At 38.9% G+C, this 20,939-nt stretch overlaps 1 protein-coding gene across 1 annotated transcript; it reads right to left on the bottom strand.

The window, feature by feature from the left end:
- Positions 1 to 1,912: 1,912 nt before the first annotated feature.
- LOC124286494 lies at positions 1,913 to 5,331 on the bottom strand. Its single transcript, XM_046722870.1, has 3 exons — positions 5,247 to 5,331; positions 3,661 to 3,840; positions 1,913 to 2,136 (listed from the first exon to the last, which is right to left on the bottom strand). The coding sequence occupies exons 1-3, from the start codon at positions 5,329 to 5,331 to the stop codon at positions 1,913 to 1,915; spliced, it is 489 nt and encodes a 162-aa protein (XP_046578826.1).
- Between the last annotated feature and the right edge of the window lie 15,608 nt (positions 5,332 to 20,939).

The following is a 20,939-nucleotide window of genomic DNA, read 5'->3' on the forward strand; positions in this document are numbered from 1 at the left end:
TGTGTAATCCTTACCCCTTACCAGTAGTTGGTAGTTCAACCATATGTGCAGAGACTTCAAACATAACATCTCTTCGAGGATATAGGAAGAAACCCCCAGGAATGCAAAAACTGGAGAAACAGAGCAAATAATATGACAAAAAGTCTGGCCCTGGAGGCAAATGTACATGACTTATGTTACATTTCATGTGAATATAATGTAAAACAAGACATCAGGTAATTACATCAGTGAAGCGTTAGTAAAATAACGACATATTATTGAATCTTCTCATAAACATTTACAAGTGGTTTGTTTGACGGCGAACTCAACAATATTCCAGCGAGACGCCGCCCTCAACAATATTCCAACGAGACGGCGTTGTGTAAATGATCGAGTGTGGACCAGACAATCCAGTGACTGACATCATGAGCATCGCTCTACACAATTTGGATACGATGTCATGTACAGAAAATTCCACTAAAACCCGGCCAACATCATTTAGAGCAAAGATACAACATGTTGCGATTAACTTGAAGCGTTCATATATCGGCGCCACATAAAAAATACTCCAAAACCTTGATTGATCTCTTTTTATTTGTGTGTTGGCGTTGTGCATTGTCTCCAAATATTTTTTGATTTATCTGAAGTCATTTATGAAATATACTGTGAATGAGTGAATGATCATGAGTTAATATTTATCGGCAATATGTCAGCTATATCGTGACTAGGTCAGTTAATTATATTATAACTAAATATCAATAGAATTTTAAAAAAAACACCTGTTGTCAAGGATTAGAAACACAACTAGATTATCACAGATACGAATTTAAAACTAGAAATTAAACCTAAAACATTTTAACTACGTAACAAATGACAAGACAATATGAAAACAGGCTATAGATCGCCAACAACTGAAGGTAGATCACCATACTAGGCACAATGGGGACTCACAGTAATTTTGCTATGTGCAAGGCCCCTAGCTGGAATTTCACCATCCCTTTAGCTATTGAGAATTGTTCTTGGATTTAGACAGAAATGAAAATGTTTTTCCAGCTATATGTTGGCGGTCTGTAAATAATCGTGTCTGGAACAGACAATCCAGTGATGATCATCAATCTATGTAATTGGGATACGATGGCATGTGTCAACCAAATCAGAGAGCCTAACCCTCCGATCCCTTTAGTCGCGTCTTATGACAAGCGCGGGTTACTGAAAGCTAACCTGGGTCTTTACTACCGTCCCACGATTCTTTGCGAGGATTAAGGGTTAAAAAACTATTGTTTTTGAGATGACCCCCGATTCGAAATGCTTCACAGTACGATACCTTATGACACAATGTCTTGTACTGTGAAGCATTTCGAGTCGAGGTTCATCTCAAATTTTTATATATTTTTATAAAATATCTTTAATCCTCGCAAAGACACGAGGGCCTTTGGTCTTTACGGGTTGAGCAGCAGGTGGATGAATGAGTGAGTTCACATTTATAGTCACATCGGCAACAGTTCAGACTAACACAAAACGCAGACTGATACATTCATGATCATACAGTTAAATTAAAACAACCTGTCTATAAAGAACAGTACAAACACATATAAATTTAGTTGCTGTGATATTCTAACATAATTCGCATCAATCTCTAAGTAAAGAAACACATTACGATTAAGAACAATACAATATAAAAACAACCAGCAGTTCATTTCACTGGTATACCAGTCTCACACAGTATGGGATTAACTCTCCATTCCTTAAAAATAATGGATCCGAGGATACTACCCTACCTAAGTTATATTGGTAATATTTTTGTTATAGAAATTAAATGTCAAACTGAAACGGACTGACAAAGTCGTACATTTAAAACTGGTACATATCGCTCCCTTCCTGGAAACTAATGGAGCAAGCAGACAATGAAATGACGTCACAAACGTAATTTAATTCAAATATCCCTCTGACAAATGTAACGTTTGGGTAATGTCCCTGATTTGTCGCCCCACTGAAAGTCCGCGCCTGGATCTGCGATGATAGAGAACTGATTAGCCAAATTCTTTGGGTAAGGGGGCACCCAGGCAAAATACGTCATTGGTGTTCCATCGTGGGATAGCCAAATTCCGCCAGTATTGTTTTTTGATCCATCGATCAGGTATTTCTTTTCCACAGCCTCTGAAGAAGGAAAACACACTGTTCAAGAAACTGCAAGTATTTTAAGGTGAATCCTTTAACAGAAGCTTCTAATTGGTTACCTCATTCTCTGTTTCAAAACTTATGCTATCACTTACTCTTGAATGTAGCACATGTTGCTCTTTGCAGATCGTGTTAGGTTATATCTACTTACAAATCGTTTATGAGTGAGCACCTTTACATGTGTTATTTCACTTAGTTTGAGTGAGTGAGTTACGATTTTAAGTTACAACGGCAATATTTCAGCCATATCGTAACTAAAACGAGTCATACTTTACAATACTTTCGCTTCCAACATGGACCCGAGCTGGATTTACACCATTCCTTCAGATGCCACACTGCCATCCCAATTAAAAAGTGGCCAAATGTCGCATATGTTACATTTGGGATTACACGTCCTCAGTAAAGTCCAGATTAACTTTTTTGGGTAGTGTCACATCCGGGAATCGAACCCACAATCTCAGAGTCAGGCACCTAACCAATCGGCAGAGTGAGTGAAAACTGTTAAAGGACACACGAAACATAATAGTCAAATATTGTTATGATAAACTTGCATCTGTCGAACATAAGGTTGTCTTGAAGTATAATAAAATTGGCGTATTACTTTTCAGTCATCATTTATGTCAAATATCGGATGACCCGGAAGTGTTCATGTAGATCCTTTCAGTGTCGACACACCCACGAACATCTGGGTCAGGAGATCCGGGTCTTCAGCAACCGATGCTTGTCGTAAGAGGCGACTGATGGAATTGGGTGGTCATGTAGCCCATTTTGTCGACACATGTCATCATTTCCCAACTGCGTAGGTCGATGCTCATTATGTTGATCACTGGGTTGCCTGGTTCAGGCTCGATTATTTACAGACCGCCGCCATATAGCTGGAATATTGCTGAGTGCAGCGTTAAATAACTAACTAAACAAACAACCCAATGTTTGCCTGTTCGGGAGTTAATGGCTGACTGACTGACTGAGTTTAGTTTTACGCCGCTTTTAGCAATATTCCAGCAATATCACGGCGGGGGACACCAGAAATGGGCTTCACACATTGTGCCCATGTGGGGAATCGAACCCGGGTCTTCGGCGTGACGAGCCAACGCTTTAACCACTAGGCTACCCCACCGCCCCTCGGCAGTTAATGGAGTGTGGTTGGACAGTTAAACACATTATCGAGGTAAGAACGTTTGCACATGTGTCTACATCTAAGTTGCACATGTTGGAATTCGCAAGGGAGAGGAGTATGGCTAGCCGTGTCTCCTGACGCTTTGCAATTCCGTCCCCCTTATAGCGTGCAAGAGACCTCTGACCGTAAATGCGAGTTCAGGTTCGTCATGACCATGGTTCAAGGTTTCCTCCACTATCATGAGTTTCATGAAAGAGGATAAATTATCAAAGACCTGTATCTCCTCATGCCTCCTACATTTAAAGCTGACATGCTTTGACGTAACATAAAATATCAAACCAACATTCTCTCATTGTGAGGCGGTTAGTGAGTCTCATGATACTGACCTGATGAAGCGGTGATTTGCTTCAGCATGTGGTCTTGCTTCTCTTGACTGTCAATGACGATGAAGTGGTCTCCTCTTGAGTTACAATCAGCGACACCATCGGCATAGTTCAGTCTATTGAAATGAACCTCATAGCAGAAGTTAAGAATTCGGTTGTGGGCATGGGTCGAGGGACATCCACCTGTAACAGACATGACCTTGTTCGTGTTTAAGGATGTTTTTAACATGTTCTCCTGCAAATAAGTAATTCCATGCTTTTATCCTATTATTTTGTGGCACAAACTATTCAATTCGCCGCAAAACCTTCATGTTGGGATCTATTCGTAGTCACAAATACTATTGGAAATACAGTGGACTCTCTCTAAACCGACATCGCTCGGGATTGGTGAAAAATGTCAGTTTAGATGGATGTCGGTTTACAGGGTTTTTTTTAAACTCAATCCCAAATGAAACCACACACAGAAAAACATAAACAAACACACTGAAATGTATGTTTATATCAATGCCTCCGTGTCATAACAAATGATAAATATTTTAAATAATATCTAATGGTGGTGTGGCGGGTGGTTATAGGTTTTTACTCAAGAGCACAGTGATTGCTTTACACAACCCACTAGAACTTGTGCAGTCATCCATGAGACAATGAATCATAACAGGCACTTAATATGTGATTTCACCCATCTGTGAATCCATTGAACACACCAGTGAATACATTGTAATAAACCAAACAAATTGCAGTCAGTGGAACTCAAGCTTTCATCATGCCGTTTCTAACCAGTGAAAGGGAGGTCGTGCCATCATTGCTCTCATTGTACTCCTGTGATATACAACTACATTGTACACAATATTAAAACATATTGACACGTAACATAACATAACTACGTCCTATCAAAGTGTGGATAATTCCTGTCATAAACAGGATATACAACATATGACATACTTACATTGCTGTTCACGTTTGCTATAACATACTTATGTTAGTAAATACACATGTGATTTAAGTTGCAATCTATTGTAACATATGTTATATTTGGGATTACACTTTCTTAGTAAAGTACAGATTCTAGTACTTTTGGGGGGTTGAGTCCCATTCGGGACTCGAACCCACACCCTCAGAGTCAGGCACCACGGTGGCTGAACGGGTTAGACGTCTGACTTTGCTAGCGATTAGATGACCACTTTCTAAAAGAAATTGTGCATTCTTTGCAAACTATCGTTATATATTTCTTTGTACTCGTGTAGGGCTCGGAAAAGCGTATTTGCTCTGGGTGTGTGCAAGTAGAGGACCCGTGAAGATCCGGATTAGTTAGAACTGATCTTTAGTAACCCACGCTTGTCGTAAGAGGCGGGTGGTCAGGCTCGCTGACTTTGTTGATACATGCGATCGTATCCCAGTTGCTTAGATCGATGTTCTCGTGTTTATCCCTGGATTGTTTGGTCCAGACTCGACTACTTACAGGGCCGTCTCCATACAGTTATAATTTTGCTGAGTGCGGCGTTAAACAACAGTAAATCAGTCAAACCCTCGCTTCGAAAATTTCTGATGCGGCGTAAAACAACATTCACCCACTGTTTTCATCCACTCACCTGTAACGACGGTGAAGTACAGTGTACCAGTCTCTGGGTCTCCGTCCTGCGGCGACATGAAGAGCACATCATGGAGTTGACACATTCTGTGTTGGTGTCTGTAGAAAACGGACATGCAGGCCTTGTTCTCGAGACACAGTCTCACACAAGTAAATTTGCTTCCAATGCCCTCACTTTCTGATATGATATGTGTCCTTACGACGACATCTGTGAAATTTGTCCATTTAGCTCCGTATGTAGTTACTATAATAGGGGATGCGTAGTGGACTACAAAAGTAAGACTGAGTATGAATAACACCAGTTTACGAATTAGACCAGGAAGCAACTGTTGGTATAAACCTTCTTGAAGCATCGCGAAAGTCTATAGTTTAAAGACGTTTCTTCGAGTTGATAAACATGTAAGGATCGATTCATTCTGTTCTGTTGATCATCGTCCCGGCATTTATATCTACTGGCAACCATTCAGTTCATGATGAATACACAAAACACCAATGAGAACTGTAGAAACATTCTATCTTATAGATATGTAAATTTATCGATTGTTTTGATTCTAGTAGCCAAGTACCAAGAGACCTGCTTGAGAGCGCAGGCGAGCTGGTTCAAAGATTTCTTGTCTTTGAACGTGGATTACGCATAGGATGTTAGGAATAACCAATGCCCATGTTTGAGTCTCAATTTAGGAGCCTCTGCCTTGCCAATACGTGATGTGTGTAAACTACGGGATATGTATATCTCGGTCCTGTTTGTGACTGTTATAACCTTTAAATTTCGATCAAAATATTCAGTATGCGGTTATTAAAGGGAAAATGTTTAATGACAAGTGTGGAAACAATATTCATCATACACTTCCGTCTGTACTTCCGTCTGTAAACCAAACCGTTGGAAATATAAGATACAAAACTGTTAACATGGAAATCTCGGACATCACACATAGAATGTGGACAATGCCTTATACTGATTGTAAGCAAGTTATAAGGCAATATGTTAATCACTGCTGGAAATCGAAACGTGATACACAAACCACAAACAAGCTACATGATGGAGAGAACCGATCATATGTGTTGTAGAGATGCTGCTGTTTTAAGATGTTGTCGAATAGGCCATTTTTAATTCACCCATTCTTTCCTTTTAATAGGCGATGATGCCCCGACGTGTATTCCATATCAATGTCAGTTTACCACAAAACATACTTTTAGACTGTGTGGATGGTGCTTTGATAACACAGACATATTTTAAAGTTTCTACTTTAGGACAGCTTTTTACACAGCATTACGGGCCAGTAATAGGTACAGGAAATAGGAAAAGCGAAGCAAAGATACTGCCAGCCATTGCAATGAAAGAATGTTAGGTCGCCCATATTGTTTTCTTTGTTTCTCATGTCCATCCTCACTTTTTCATTAATTGTGTTAATTGTATTTTTATGAAATTTAGAACATCAGGTAAGCTATAAATTTATTCATGATGCAGATGGAAACGATTTGCTTCGGGAGACGAGTTTAGAACATTTAAATGAAGAAAGATCAATTTTAAATGAGTAGGCAGTGGTAAGAGTATATCTTGCCACAAATACATATGAATCACTATCATATATTGATGATACCTATAGTGCTCCAGATGGGTGTATCCAGCTCAACAGGTGTCACCCGTCATAAACACAGGCAATGGCTAGTCAGCTGCTAGTCTCTAAATAGGGAATAGCATCGGGCATCGGACAAATTTTGAAATTTCCTCCACGTCTGTCATGAAATGGTTTGAACAATGATGCCATGGATATTGTAACTTGAACGAACAGCTGAGAAGAGTATCTCTTGGAAGTATTGGTAAAAAGAGCATATTCGATGAAGCATGAAGGAAAAGTTGACAACTGAAATCATCCCTTTTTGTCATGCAGCCTTGATTAGAGGATTTGTCACCCTGAATCATTATGCATATATCTATATATGGGTGGTCAGGCTCGGTAACTTGGTTGACACATGTCATCAAACAAACTCTTTTTGTTTGTGCATGTGCGTGTGTGTGTGATATCAGAAGAAGGACTATTGATTATTGCTACTGGACGATATACAGTCATCGTTATACCGGAAGCTTAAGTTAACTTTTTGACAAAAGTACGTTGCTCTGATTCAGCAAACCCGAGCAGAAATTCTAATTCATATGCATAAAGAAAATGAACCACAAGCAGGGGAGCACAATAAGTGCCTATGGGCATGCCTATTTCTGGTCGAAATGTTTATGAAGTCCTGTATTTCACATGATGTTTCTTCAGGACATTTAAATGACATTTGGTTTCATGAACGCATCTTTATCCACATAAGGAAGCAAGACTTTCATGACTTGACATTACATTACACGAGTTTTACTGATCAATATGTTCTGTGCAATTCTCAGTTTGACTTTATATTTTAACAAATAATATAAGAGAGGAGAATCGCGAGTAGAAATAACTTGACTTAACGTTGATGACCTACCTACGAGCTGCGCTTTCTATTTACATTGCATAGGGTATATTGAATTCCAGTCAGCGTAGAATTAGGCACCCATGATGAAGGGCCACCTCCTCGTGGTGGGGTGCTGGGTCACGCTAAGCGCCCTTCAACCCCCGTTGTGGACCCGGGGGGATATTAGGTCCACCAACCTGTTGGCCGTGGGTTGCGCCCCTGTGTCGGTGGAGGACGGGAGGCTGGTGGTTGAGGGCACTGGGGCCAGGAACAGTGTTCCTTTGCCCAACACACCACTTCGCCCCTTACTCACACCTAGACGGGTGGTTGAACTGGCCCGGTTCAACCAATCGGCTGGTCACGTCATGCCCTGCGCATGGAAACATTCATTTTTAAATTGTGTATTTTTCAACACTATTGTGATTGATTAAAATGAATGTCATCAATAAAATGTTCTATTGAAATTTTGATTTGTACTTATAAATTATTGATCCATTTAATTGCCTAGAGTCCTATGCCAGAAGGCGGTGGCTCATGGGCCAATCTGGCAATAGAGACCTCTGAATTCTGTGTTTCTCCAGAAAGGTGTCAAGGGCGAACCAGTCTGACATTTATTCTGTTAGATTCGACAGCTATTCAAGTGTTTATTTGCTGGAGTATAGCATCCTTGTAACCCTGGTGGAACATGCTGGTTTCCGCTGTACCATCGTCCTTGTTGACACTCCATGGTGGGTGGGGAGCAGGGATGTTGAACACTTTCCCTACACTATGGCTCTTACAATTCCATCTGGTTCCTCAAAGCATAAACGTAGGTGCATAGAATCTTCATCTTCTGATGAAGAATCTACTGAATTTGTTGAATCATGGCCTAGGTTCATTGTTATCACATCTGCAAATGAAAATCCTTTAAAATTAAACCCCTTCGCTATCTCCAAGGGCATACAAGGTGTCTGTGGAGAAGTTAAGGATGTAACACGACTCCGTAATGGTTCTCTGTTAGTGGAATGTACACGGAGGCAGCAATCGGACAATCTGTTGAAATTAAAACAGTTTGTGAATACACCGGTTGTTGTCTCTGTACACAGGACTCTGAATTCCTGCAGAGGCATAGTACGAGACAGGGCTCATTGTCTTTTCTGACATGAGTGAGGAGGACATTGTGACTGAATTACAGAATCAAGGGGTAGTCGCTGTAAAGCGATTTTCAAAAAAGAAAGAGGATGGAACAGTTATTAAACTGAACACATACTTGTTTACTTTTGCACTTTCGGCTCTTCCGAAGTGCATAAAGGCTGGTTACTTTAACATTGGAGTAGAGGTGTATGTGCCAACTCCACTCCGATGTTTCAAATGTCAAAGGTTTGGTCATGGAGCCAAGTTCTGCCGCAATCATACGGTGTGCTCCCGTTGTGGTGATGCTCATGACCTAACTGAATGCACTAATACCATCAAATGTGCAAACTGTGAAGGAGATCATGTAGCTTCTTCCAAGTCCTGTCCCTTGTATCATCGTGAGCAAACAATTCAGAAACTCAAATGCACTAACAATATTTCATATTTTGAAGCTAAAAAGCTGGTACCTCTTCCAACCAGTTCAACTACTTTATATTCCCATGCTGTTACATCTAACAACGTCACTGCAGTCACACGCCATGTTGCAACGTCCTCCATTTCATGTCAGACCGACTTCACATGGCTCAAATCAACACAACCTACCCTTACAGCGTCAGCCCTTCCACCTTCTTCTAAAGTTACTCAGACTGCGTCTGGATCTCAGACTGAATTCAGCCTGTGACATCCAAGACGTCTGCTTCACAGCCATCTTCTCAACCAGCTACTGACCAAACCAACAAGAAAAAGGAAAAGTTAAACAGAAAACAACCACCTATTGTCTCTTCACCTTCCGAGGTTCCTCTTCAAAACCCGTTTGAACCTCTAGACATGGAGGTTGCTCTGTCCTCTCAGGACAGGCGGAGGGATAGCTCCTCCTCACATACCCGTGAACGATCGCCAATTGAGCCACCATGACTCAGTTGGCCAATATAATTCAGTGGAACTGCAGAGGACTTAAAAATAACTTTAACGAAATACAGTTACTAATTCAAGATTTTCGACTGTCAGTATTATGTCTCCAAGAGACATATCTAAAAATACAGATAATTTTGATTTACGGCAGTACAGCGATTACCACTCATTCTCTCCTCCAGGAGATAGAGCAACAGGAGGTGCTTCAATTTTGGTGCGGCAGGGTGTCATACATAGCCCTGTCCCACTTAATACAAATCTTCAGACAGTTGTTGTTCGTTTAACCCTGCACATTGCATTGACCCTGTGCAGCTTGTATATTCCTCCTTCTTCAAATATTCGACAATCAGATCTTCAAAATCTCTATGATCAGCTTCCAAAGCCATGTGTTATCATGGGCGACCTGAACGGACACAACCCGCTTTGGGGAAGTGTCCATACTAATAATAAAGGCAAAATCCTTGAGGAATTCATCTCCGATAATAATTTATGCATTTTCAATGACGACTCAGCCACTTATTTACATCCAGCTACGGGAACATATTCGTCCCTGGATTTATCGCTAGCTGATTCCAACTTATTTAATGAATTTGAATGGATGGTCTGTGATGACCTATGTGGGAGTGATCACTTCCCCACCATTCTCAAAAACATCAGCCCTGGTGATGATCCACCTGTATCAAGAAGGAACTTCGCCAGGGCTGATTGGTCATTATATAAGACTCTGTGTGTTGAACACTTGAAGCATGATCTTTTTAGGAACAGTGAAGATCCTATACAGTCTTTTTTCGGATATACTAAATCACATTGCTGACAAAACAATTCCTAAGTCCTCTACAGTTCCACATATTCGTAAACCATGGTTCAATAATGAATGTAAACAGGCCAGAAAATGTAGGAAGAAAGCCGAAAAATATTTTCGCAAACACCCTACTGTCCATAATCTAGACAAAGTCAAAATTACTAATGCTAAGGCTAGACGTTCTTTAAACAAAATAAGCGTCAGTCTTGGCGAAATTATATTTCTAAAATAAATTCGCGTACACCTGTGTCAAAGGTATGGAACATGATACAAAGAATAAAGGGCAAAGGTTCCAAATGTACTGTTCATCATTTGAAGGACGGTGATAATTTATTGACTAATAAACCTGACATTGCAAATAAACTTGGTGAAACTCTTGCAAAGCATTCATCTTCATCAAATTATGTCCCTGAGTTCCAAAAGTATCAGAAACAACAGGAGAAGAAAAGAATAAATTTTAACTCTGACAATGGTGAAGATTATAACGAACTATTTTCGTTACATGAGCTCCATACCGCCCTTGAGCAAGCTCATGATACAGCAACAGGAGCTGATAACATTCACTATCAGCTCTTGAAACATTTACCTGAATCATGTTTGGAAATCCTTTTAGGAATTTTTGATCAAATATGGACTTCAGGGAATTTCCCAACTTCGTGGCGTAAAGCCATAGTAGTCCCTATACCAAAGCCTGGCCGGGATCATACTGATCCGTCTAATTACAGACCAATCTCTTTAACGAGTTGTGTGTGTAAAACCATGGAACGAATAGTAAATAATCGATTAACATGGTATCTTGAAACCAATAATCTCATAACAAATATTCAATGTGGTTTCAGGAAAAATCGTAGTACCATTGATCATTTGGTACGATTAGAATCCTTTGTCAAAAATGCAATAGTTAATAAACAACATGCAGTATCGCTGTTCTTTGATCTCGAGAAAGCGTACGATACAACCTGGAAGCATGGCATTTTAAAGGATTTACATGATTTTGGTTTAAGGGGTCGTTTACCTCTTTTTATATCACAGTTTTTTAAAAGACAGGCAATTTCAAGTCCGAGTGGGTTCAACCCTGTCTGACCATTACAATCAGGATCAGGGTGTCCCACAAGGCAGTATTTTGTCTGTCACTTTATTCAGCATTAAGATCAACAGTTTATCCAAGGTTTTAAACGATTCAATTGATGGATCACTTTTTGTGGATGATTTTAACATTTCTTGTCGCGGTAAGAATATGCATACTATTGAACGCCAACTGCAGTTGTGTTTAAATAAAATAAATAAATGGTGTCTTGAAAACGGCTTTAAATTTTCTAAATCAAAAACTAATTGTCTACACTTCTGTAGAAAATATAAGCCTCATAAAGACCCAGAACTGTTTTTAAATGGCACTCCCATCAAGGTTGTCAAAGAGGCCAAATTCTTGGGTCTGATTTTCGACTCCCATTTAACCTTTCTTCCGCATATTAAATCCCTACAAACTAAATGCCTGAAGGCACTCGATTTATTGAAAGTCGTGTCTAATTCAAGGTGGGGGAGGGGATCAAACTACGCTCCTACACCTTTACAGATCACTTGTCCGCTCGAAGCTTGATTATGGCTCCATCGTATATGGTGGAGCCTGTAAAAGCAACTTAAAACTCTTAGATTCAGTCCACCATCAAGGTCTGAGACTTTGTCTTGGGTCTTTTAGAACTTCTCCTATTGATAGTCTCTATGTTGAGGCTGATGAGCCATCCCTTACCCAACGTCGTATCAAACTCTCTTTACAGTATATAACAAAACTCTATTCTAACGAGTCTAATCCTGCATTTAACTGTGTTTTCAATCCTTCTTATGAGGAGTTGTACAACAAAAAAGCCTTCTCTTGTTTTGCCTCTTGGTTTAAGAATTAAACCATTTCTTTCTGCTGCCGGCATTGAGCTGGAAAATATAGCTCCTTCCCGTCTTCTTTCTTCTCCGCCTTATAAATTGGTTAGGCCACAAGTTGACCTAACATTAACTACATTTAAAAATCAGAAACAAATGAATTACAGTATAAACAAGAATTTAGTCAATTAAGAAATAAATATAATACATACAAATCCTTATTTACAGATGGGTCCAAGGATGGTGGCGCAGTGGCATGTGCCACTGTCATTGATCCCGAACAATATCTTCTAGAATACCCGATAACAGTTCTATATTTACAGCAGAAGCAAACGCCATATTAACGGCTCTTAAATATATTCAACGACATCCTAAACATAAACAGTACATAATCTTTTCCGATTCCCTTTCATGTCTTCAGGCTATTAAAAATATTTCTTGTAAACATCCACTTTTATTAGAAATTATTGAATTGTATAATGAGCTTGCTACTGGCCAGTGCGACATCGTCTTTGTTGGTTACCCAGCCACGTTGGCATTTCTGGGAATACCATGGTTGATCTTGCTGCTAAGGCAGCACTCAACAAATCTGTGACACCACTTCTTATTCCATACTCTGATTATAAAGCTGGCATTAGAACATACATCCGTGATCTGATGCAGAAGAAGTGGGACGCCCAAGTAGGTATTAATAAGTTACATGCAATAAAACCCTATATTGGTTACACCTACTTGGGTTGTCAGTCCAGATTTGAAGAGGTCATTATATGACGATGTCGCATTGGCCATACCAGATATACTCATGAATATTTATTGAAAGGCGAAGATCCTCCAGTTTTGTATCCCTTTGTGATGAAGGATCACAGTCAAGCATGTCTTGCTTGACTGCATTGAATATTCCATCACAAGGGATAAGTATTTTAATGTCAAAACATTGAAGGATCTTTTAATAATGTTAGTTCTCATTTAGTTATTGCCTTTTTAAAAGAATTAGATTTGTTAACAGATTTGTAAATAGATAAATATTTTATGATTGGAAGTTCGAATTAGTAACACAGATTGTTAGTGGCTGTATCCTCGAGGGGGTTAAAGTACTGTAAAATTATTGTCCTCCCGAGAGGGTACGTAAGTCCCAAAACATTCAAAGTAAATTTCAACTTTCCATTTTTTTAATCGTAGAATATGTGTAATTTTAACGTATGGCTAGATTTATCTCAATTGCTAACAGCTGAAGGGATGATGTGAATCCAGCTAGGGCCCATGCAGGAAGCAAATGTACTGTAAGTCCCCATGGTCTCTAGTATGGTGATCTAACTTCAGTTGTTAGCGATCTATAGCCCATTTTTATATTGTGTTGTCCCCTTATAGTTAAAATGTTTTAGATTCAATTACTAGTTTTACATATATATCTGTGATAATCTAGTTATTTTACTGTCCTTCGTTGGCAGAATTTTTATAATTTCACGTAAATTGTTGATATATTTATAACAACTTGCTTTAGTCACGATATGGCTGAAATATTGCCGATGTGACTTAAAATCTTAACTCACTGTCACTCACATTTCTAACCCGGATCTTCACCGGTTATTCCAGATGTGATTAAATGTGTTTGATAAAGGTTTAAACAATAGATTGAACTCAGTGGTTTGTTGGGGTCTCCAGACTTTAGACGCAATACAATTTCTGTGTAATGCGGCAGCTATATGACGGCGGTTCGTAAATATCCAAACAATCCAATGATTAAAGTCATGAGCATCGACCTACGCAATTGGGATACGATGATTTGTGTCACTGTCCCTCATCCCAGTGGTCCTTAGTATAGTGATCTACCTTCAGTTGGTGGTGAGCTATAGCCTGTATATATGTTTTCTTGTCCTCAGTAGTCAAATACTTTTAGATGTACATGCTTGTTTTGCATCTATATCTGTGATATTCCATGTTTTAACTGTCCTTTGTCGAACTATTTTCGTCACGATTTACATACAGACAGACTGCCGATGCGACTAAAATTCTGAACTCACTCACTGCCAACCCGATCCCGTTAGACGCCCTTTGCCACAAGGACGGGGTGCTAAATAGCAATTGCCATTTGGCTTTATCAGAAATATTTGATGGTGAATTATTCCTGCAGAGATTTAGGTCAGAATAACCTTTCAACTGAAATCACTTGACTTTTTAAAACAATCGAATGCCTTTGCGCGCTGTTCCCATACATTGTAAGGGTTGAGTGATGCATGTCGAACACTCGATTTGTTTACAAACAACATCGTACAGCTGTAATACTACTGAAACAAATATACTCACGACATTGTCACAAATTATACAATTGAGTCTGCTTCTAGCTGAGATATCTTCAGGATGTGGAAAGTGTTTGTCGCTTCTTTTTATTGATGAATCAAGCATATTCAGATATAAGAGATTTCAACATTTGCTAATGACAGACTATAAATCAATCGGCAAATTGTCCGGGAAAGACGTACCGGAATCTGATAGTGTCGGCTTTGGAACGCTTCTTGTCGTCAATGATGAATCAAGAGACATATTGTTAAAACCAAAGGACAACAAATACTCGGCTATTTATATGTGAGTAAAGTAATAAAGTACGGATTAATTCATAGCGTTGGAAAAACACTGAGTTATATTTCATGTCAACACGTTCGACACGATGCATTTTCCTTTAAATGATGGACAACCCTATAGATCTCATCTCCAAAGATAACAAAAGTCTCAGGATTGTGTATACATTCAACGTTGATGATCGACTGCATATAATAACGTTTCCATCCTAGCCATCATCTAAAACATCTATTTCCTAATTATGTATTATTGATTCATGTGTCTCCTACTTTTCTTTAGAGATGTTAGTATCGACGTTTTGCTTCTCTCACGCCATCAGGGTGTCCATCAGAGACGCCCCTGTTTTCTGCGTAGTATTTTAACAATAGTGTAAACTGCATAATGAAATATTGGTGAATACCTGTTGATGAAGATTGAGTAATTCATTACTTCCTGATTGTACTCTACTTTGTTAAAATAGTTAATGATATGATGCGGAAAGGGCTGTGAGGGACATCTTTGAAGGTATTATTCAGTCCTTCATATTATCAAGCAGTAGATGGCAGCTTCCTTATTAACAGGACGCGGGTGTTTGGGTGCAGACAATGGTTCTCGTATGTGCAATGATGTATTTGTCAAATGCACTTTTACAGGAAACTCGTTGTCCCCAATAGACGTGTCGTCAACACGATGAAATGAAGCGTTTCCTCGATTTCAAGATTATTGCACTTACATAGCGACGTGTATGCATGGGGTATGCGGTGCTACTTCTACTGGTATCCGTGAAGATCCGGGTTAGAATTGGTCTTCCGCAACCCATGCTTGTTGAAAGAGGCTGCTAAGTGAATCGGATGGTCAGGCTCGCTGACTTGGTTGACACGTATCATCGTATCCCAATTGCGGGGTTCAATCCTCCCGCTGTTGATGAGACAATCTCTGTTCTCACGTAGTTGATGCGACTTTCCAGTGGTGAGCCAGCCTAAGCCTTCACGTCCTCCGATCCGACCTCCTTAGACGTCACTTCCTGGGGTACTTGATTTCATGTATATTCCAGCTATGTGGCGACTGTCTTGACCACATAACCCAGTGATCAACCGCATGAGCAACGATCTACACAGTTGTAACGCGATGACATGTGTCGACAAGTCAGCGAGTCACCCAATCCCGTTAGTCGGCTTTAACGACAAGCATGGGTTGCTGAAGAATATGTATTGGCCCCGCCAAAAGTAATCATTCCTCCGATAAATATTTTTCATAAATTTAGAATGTTTGGAATATGCATATGAAATGTTGCATAATGTAAGCAAAGGCAGAGGTGGTAATCAATCGTTATATTATCGATGCATTATCCATTTATCTTGGTATTTTGTTTAGTATCGACGCAAACAGTCTTCATATAATCGAGTCTGCATCAAATGATCACCAGGTTTGAGTCAATATTGCAGAACGTTAATTTGCATCTTTCGGATGTTAGTCGGCTTTAACGACAAGCATGGGTTGCTGAAGAATATGTATTGGCCCCGCCAAAAGTAATCATTCCTCCGATAAATATTTTTCATAAATTTAGAATGTTTGGAATATGCATATGAAATGTTGCATAATGTAAGCAAAGGCAGAGGTGGTAATCAATCGTTATATTATCGATGCATTATCCATTTATCTTGGTATTTTGTTTAGTATCGACGCAAACAGTCTTCATATAATCGAGTCTGCATCAAATGATCACCAGGTTTGAGTCAATATTGCAGAACGTTAATTTGCATCTTTCGGATGTTTTTAAGCTTTCTATTCAGATAAAGAACGTGCGATCACATTTAACGCTGGCGGTAGATTGTAACTGGTGACATGGGCATCATACTCGTCATGACAAATTTTACACGTCGGTTTCCGAATTGAAAGATTAATGTAATCAAGGAACCTGACGCAATAAAAATTCAAGGTGATACCAACAAGAAGACCATGTCTGATGTTAAAGACAATGACGTGTGTAAATAAATGCGACAAAGTAAATAGTTATCAGCTTGCAAACCTGCTTGATTCGATGAAGAAGTACTGTACAAGACCTGCTGTTTCATATGTGTATTGCGTCTCCATAACACATGTGTTTTTGTTAGTTTGTAATGATAAACAAAAGTTCCAATAATCAATGTGGTGGCTTAGAATATTGAGGATCATTGCGTACTGCGCATTGCCTTCATTAAAATATTGAATTGTAGTGTTATGCAGGCAGGTATTATTGCATCCCTAACATTTAAGTGAGATAAGTTTTCATTTACACAAGTCCCTTTGTCAATTCGCATGGAAGGAAGATCATAACACCTTTAAAAATTAGATCATGTAAGTCAATTGTTGTCATGGTGGCAGAAAGGAACTTCATCCCATTCAAGATCTTCAATTGCGCAGCCATGAGTTACTTGAGTGAGTGAGTTGAGTTTTACGCCGCACTCAGCAATATACCAGCTTTATGGCGGCAGGCTGTAAATAATCGAGTCTGGACCAGACAATCCAGTGATCAACAGCATGAGCATCGATCTGCGCAATTGGGAACCGATGACATGTGTCAACCAAGTCAGCGAGCCTGACCACCCGATCCCGTTAGTCGCCTCTTACGACAAGCATAGTCGCCTTTTGTGGCAAGCATGGGTTGCTGAAGAACTATTCTACCCCGGATCTTCACGGGTTGAGTTATTTGACTATAGTGGAACTGGAGAGAACTTAATGATTTTATTGACTGTCAGCAATGTGTTTCGAAATCTGTTTTGGAATAACTCGTTAAATTGAAATTGAGCAGTATTCGCCTCCGGAAGTCCCTCTGTTTCGGTGAGGTAGGGTGTGATCCACACAGTATTTTTCGATGCTCCAATTTAAGTCGATACTCCGATTTAAGGAGTGCTTTTTTGTGATCACTTCATGTCTCTCCACGTTTCATGATTTAAAAATGACCTTCAGACATTGTATAACGATCTCACTATTGGCGATTTAAAAGGGAACGATGCAACTTCGTAAACTTGTGAAGTGAAGTTATTAGTTATCTTATTTTCTACAATGTCTGCGACATAGGACTTGAAAAACTAAGAAGCTTTTTTAAATAATTCTGGCATGGGTGCATAAACTCTCTTTAAATTAAAGACTTAACTTCATTAATGTATATGTCCGTTCATTACAACCTCTGTGACGATGTGTCGACTATATTAGAACCTACCCCATCCTGTGTTTTTCCATTTACAAGCCATATGGTCTTGATCAAAATACTTTTATAAAATAACACCTGACGTTAGCTTTCTGACCCCAAACAATATTTATTTCTGATGGGCTGAAACATGGCAGACATTTAAGCAAAATAAATACAAATTATGGCAAAATTATGTTTAAAAAAATTGTTCACGTCGGACTTCGTCTAAAATAAGGAAAGTGAAACAAAGAAAAGGTTTTGCTGAAAACCTGTCATCCATCATATCAAAAGCGTGTATAACTATTTTCTGATAAATTAGATATCACAAGTAAACTTAGTGAAACTTTCATCCTCATTTATCTATGCCTCAGTTACAAAATCCAGAGCAGCAAAGCAAAGAGAAACTAATATTCATTTAATTTTTTTAAAAAGAAAGATAGAAATGAAATGAATTATATGATTATACTGCCGCGAGAGTTGGTGATATTTAATATCATCACCAAAACATATTTGCATGTTTAGAAACCTTCTTCAACATATTTCATGACCTTGGACATCTTGAAGTTTTATCATCAACATGACGTGTTGCTATAGTTATTCTACACCTGTGAGTGATCATACTGATTGCTCAGATTATCGACGCAATTCATCGAACAGGTGCATTTTCAAAATAAAGGAAGTATAATAATAATAAAAACCCATAATCGATTTGTTTGGTACTTGGAAACCAACAGTATTGTTACAAATAAACAATGTGGTTTCCTTAAAATCATAAGCGTCATCAGGATCGGAGTGTCACACAGTGCAGTATATTGGCACTGGTGAAGTGGCACTAGTTTTGATATTTCTTGTCATGGTAAAAACATATCTTTCATAGGAAACCAGTTATGATTAGAACAAGAGCATAACTTGTCTCTCGAACTTGGTTGTACACTTTTTGTGAAGAATACAAACCTTTTCGAAGCTAAATGCTTTCCCATTCATAAACCTGATTTACTGTTGGATGAAGCTCAAATCAAAGTGAAAGAATTCAAGTTTCTTTGTATTTGACAATCCCTTGACTTTCAGAATAATATCTTCTCGATTGTCTGATAACCGCTCTATTTTCACAGCAGGAGCAAACGCTATACTAACAGCTCTTAAATATATTAATAGACATCCGAAATATAAACAATATATTATATTTTCAGATTCTCTTTCTTGCCTTCAGGCTATAAAAAATATCTCTTGTAAACATCCACTTTTACTTGAAATAATTGAACTGTAAAATGATCTTGCAACTGGCCAATACGACATCGTCTTTTGTTGGTTACCCAGCCACGTTGGCATTTCTGGGAACACAATGGCCGATCTTGCAGCAAATCAACAAATCTGTGACATCACTTCTTATTCCATACTCTGATAAAGCTGCCATCAGATCTTATATCCGTGATCTAATGCAGAAGAAGTGGGACACCCAAGTAGGTATCAATAAATTACATGAAATAAAACCCTACATTGGTTACACTTACTTGAGTTGTCGGTCCAGATTTGAAGAGGTCATCATACGACGATGCCGTATTGGCCACACACGATATACTCATGAGTACCTATTGAAAGGTGAGGATCCTCCGTTTTGTATCCCTTGTGATGAAAGAATCACGGTCAAGCATGTCCTGCTTGACTGTGTTGAATATTCCATCACAAGGGATATTTATTTCGCAATCTTTATGCTTATGTTATAGCAAAGGCAGATGAAATTAGTCCCGATTTAGGTCTTTCAAAGATGAAATATAAACTCATACAGTTGTGCAGAAAAAAACGTGCAATCTTTCAACAAAGCGCAAGGTCGACTATTTGAATAAACTGGCGCTCAATGGAAAAAGAAGAATAAAGGCATTCTGTGGGTTCCTTTTCACGTGGTTTCAATGTGCTCGCATCACATGGTGACAATCACTGGATTGTCTGGTTCAGACCCTATTTGTTTACAAAAACAACACCATAGAGCTGTACATAATACTGCTGACACAAATAGCTGCTCATGATATAGTCATAGTTGTACAATCGACTCTGCTTTTGGCAGAGGTTTCTTATGAATGTGGAAAGGGTTTTGTCGCCTCTATTGTTTTGAGAGGTGCAGGTACGGGTAAGTTACCTCGATGTTGTTTATGGTAGGTCAGATAACAGACCAAAACAGGACGAATCGTTCACTTTGTGATACAAGCACAGAAACTGGTATGCATTCTCAGCCCAGGCTCCCTGTTCAGAAAATAACGTTGGCCACTCAAAAATCCAAGATGGCCACCACTGGTTATGCAAAAATAATATCTTTCTTTTTGACTCTCCTCTTTGACAGATATTTTTCATCCAGAAGTCTAATGTTACTTAAGATTAGCTTGCATGAAAAAGAGACAAATAATGCATTATATGGCTGGTTTTATCTGAATATGGTCAGATATAAATGAAATTTCTACTATGTATGTCTCACTCTACTCTATTTATATGTTCGTAGTGCCTAAGGTTTTAGATGTTTAAAGGACCAAACCTGGTAAGTTAACTCAACAAGGATCCATCTTTAAGGAGACAGTGTTGGCCACTCAACAATCTAAGATGGCCGCCATTTTTCAAGATGGCTACTACTGATCCTATTCAATTTCTGGTTTTCTTCAGACTTGATATTCATACCTAAATGTGTTATACAGAGACATACTTTAAGGCAATTGTGAAAATATTGCAGTAATATAATATATACATAGGGAAATATTTCAATAATATTATAAATATATAAATAATATAATAATATATGATGAAGATACTTATTAAAATTGCATCACTGTTGCCTTTGTTAC

The sequence above is a fragment of the Haliotis rubra genome, unplaced genomic scaffold (assembly GCF_003918875.1).
Source record: "Haliotis rubra isolate DU_JTF1 unplaced genomic scaffold, ASM391887v1 Scf385, whole genome shotgun sequence".
NCBI classification, from domain to species: domain Eukaryota; kingdom Metazoa; phylum Mollusca; class Gastropoda; order Lepetellida; family Haliotidae; genus Haliotis; species Haliotis rubra.

Excerpts from the sequence above, each read along its gene's own strand:
- LOC124286494 (XM_046722870.1), bottom strand. The coding sequence starts at position 5,331 with ATGTGTCAACTCCATGATGTGCTCTTCATGTCGCCGCAGGACGGAGAC. Across the intron at positions 3,841-5,246 it reads GTACTTCACCGTCGTTACAG|GTGGATGTCCCTCGACCCAT; the intron begins GTGAGTGGATGA and ends TGTCTGTTACAG. Across the intron at positions 2,137-3,660 it reads GCAAATCACCGCTTCATCAG|AGGCTGTGGAAAAGAAATAC; the intron begins GTCAGTATCATG and ends TTCCTTCTTCAG.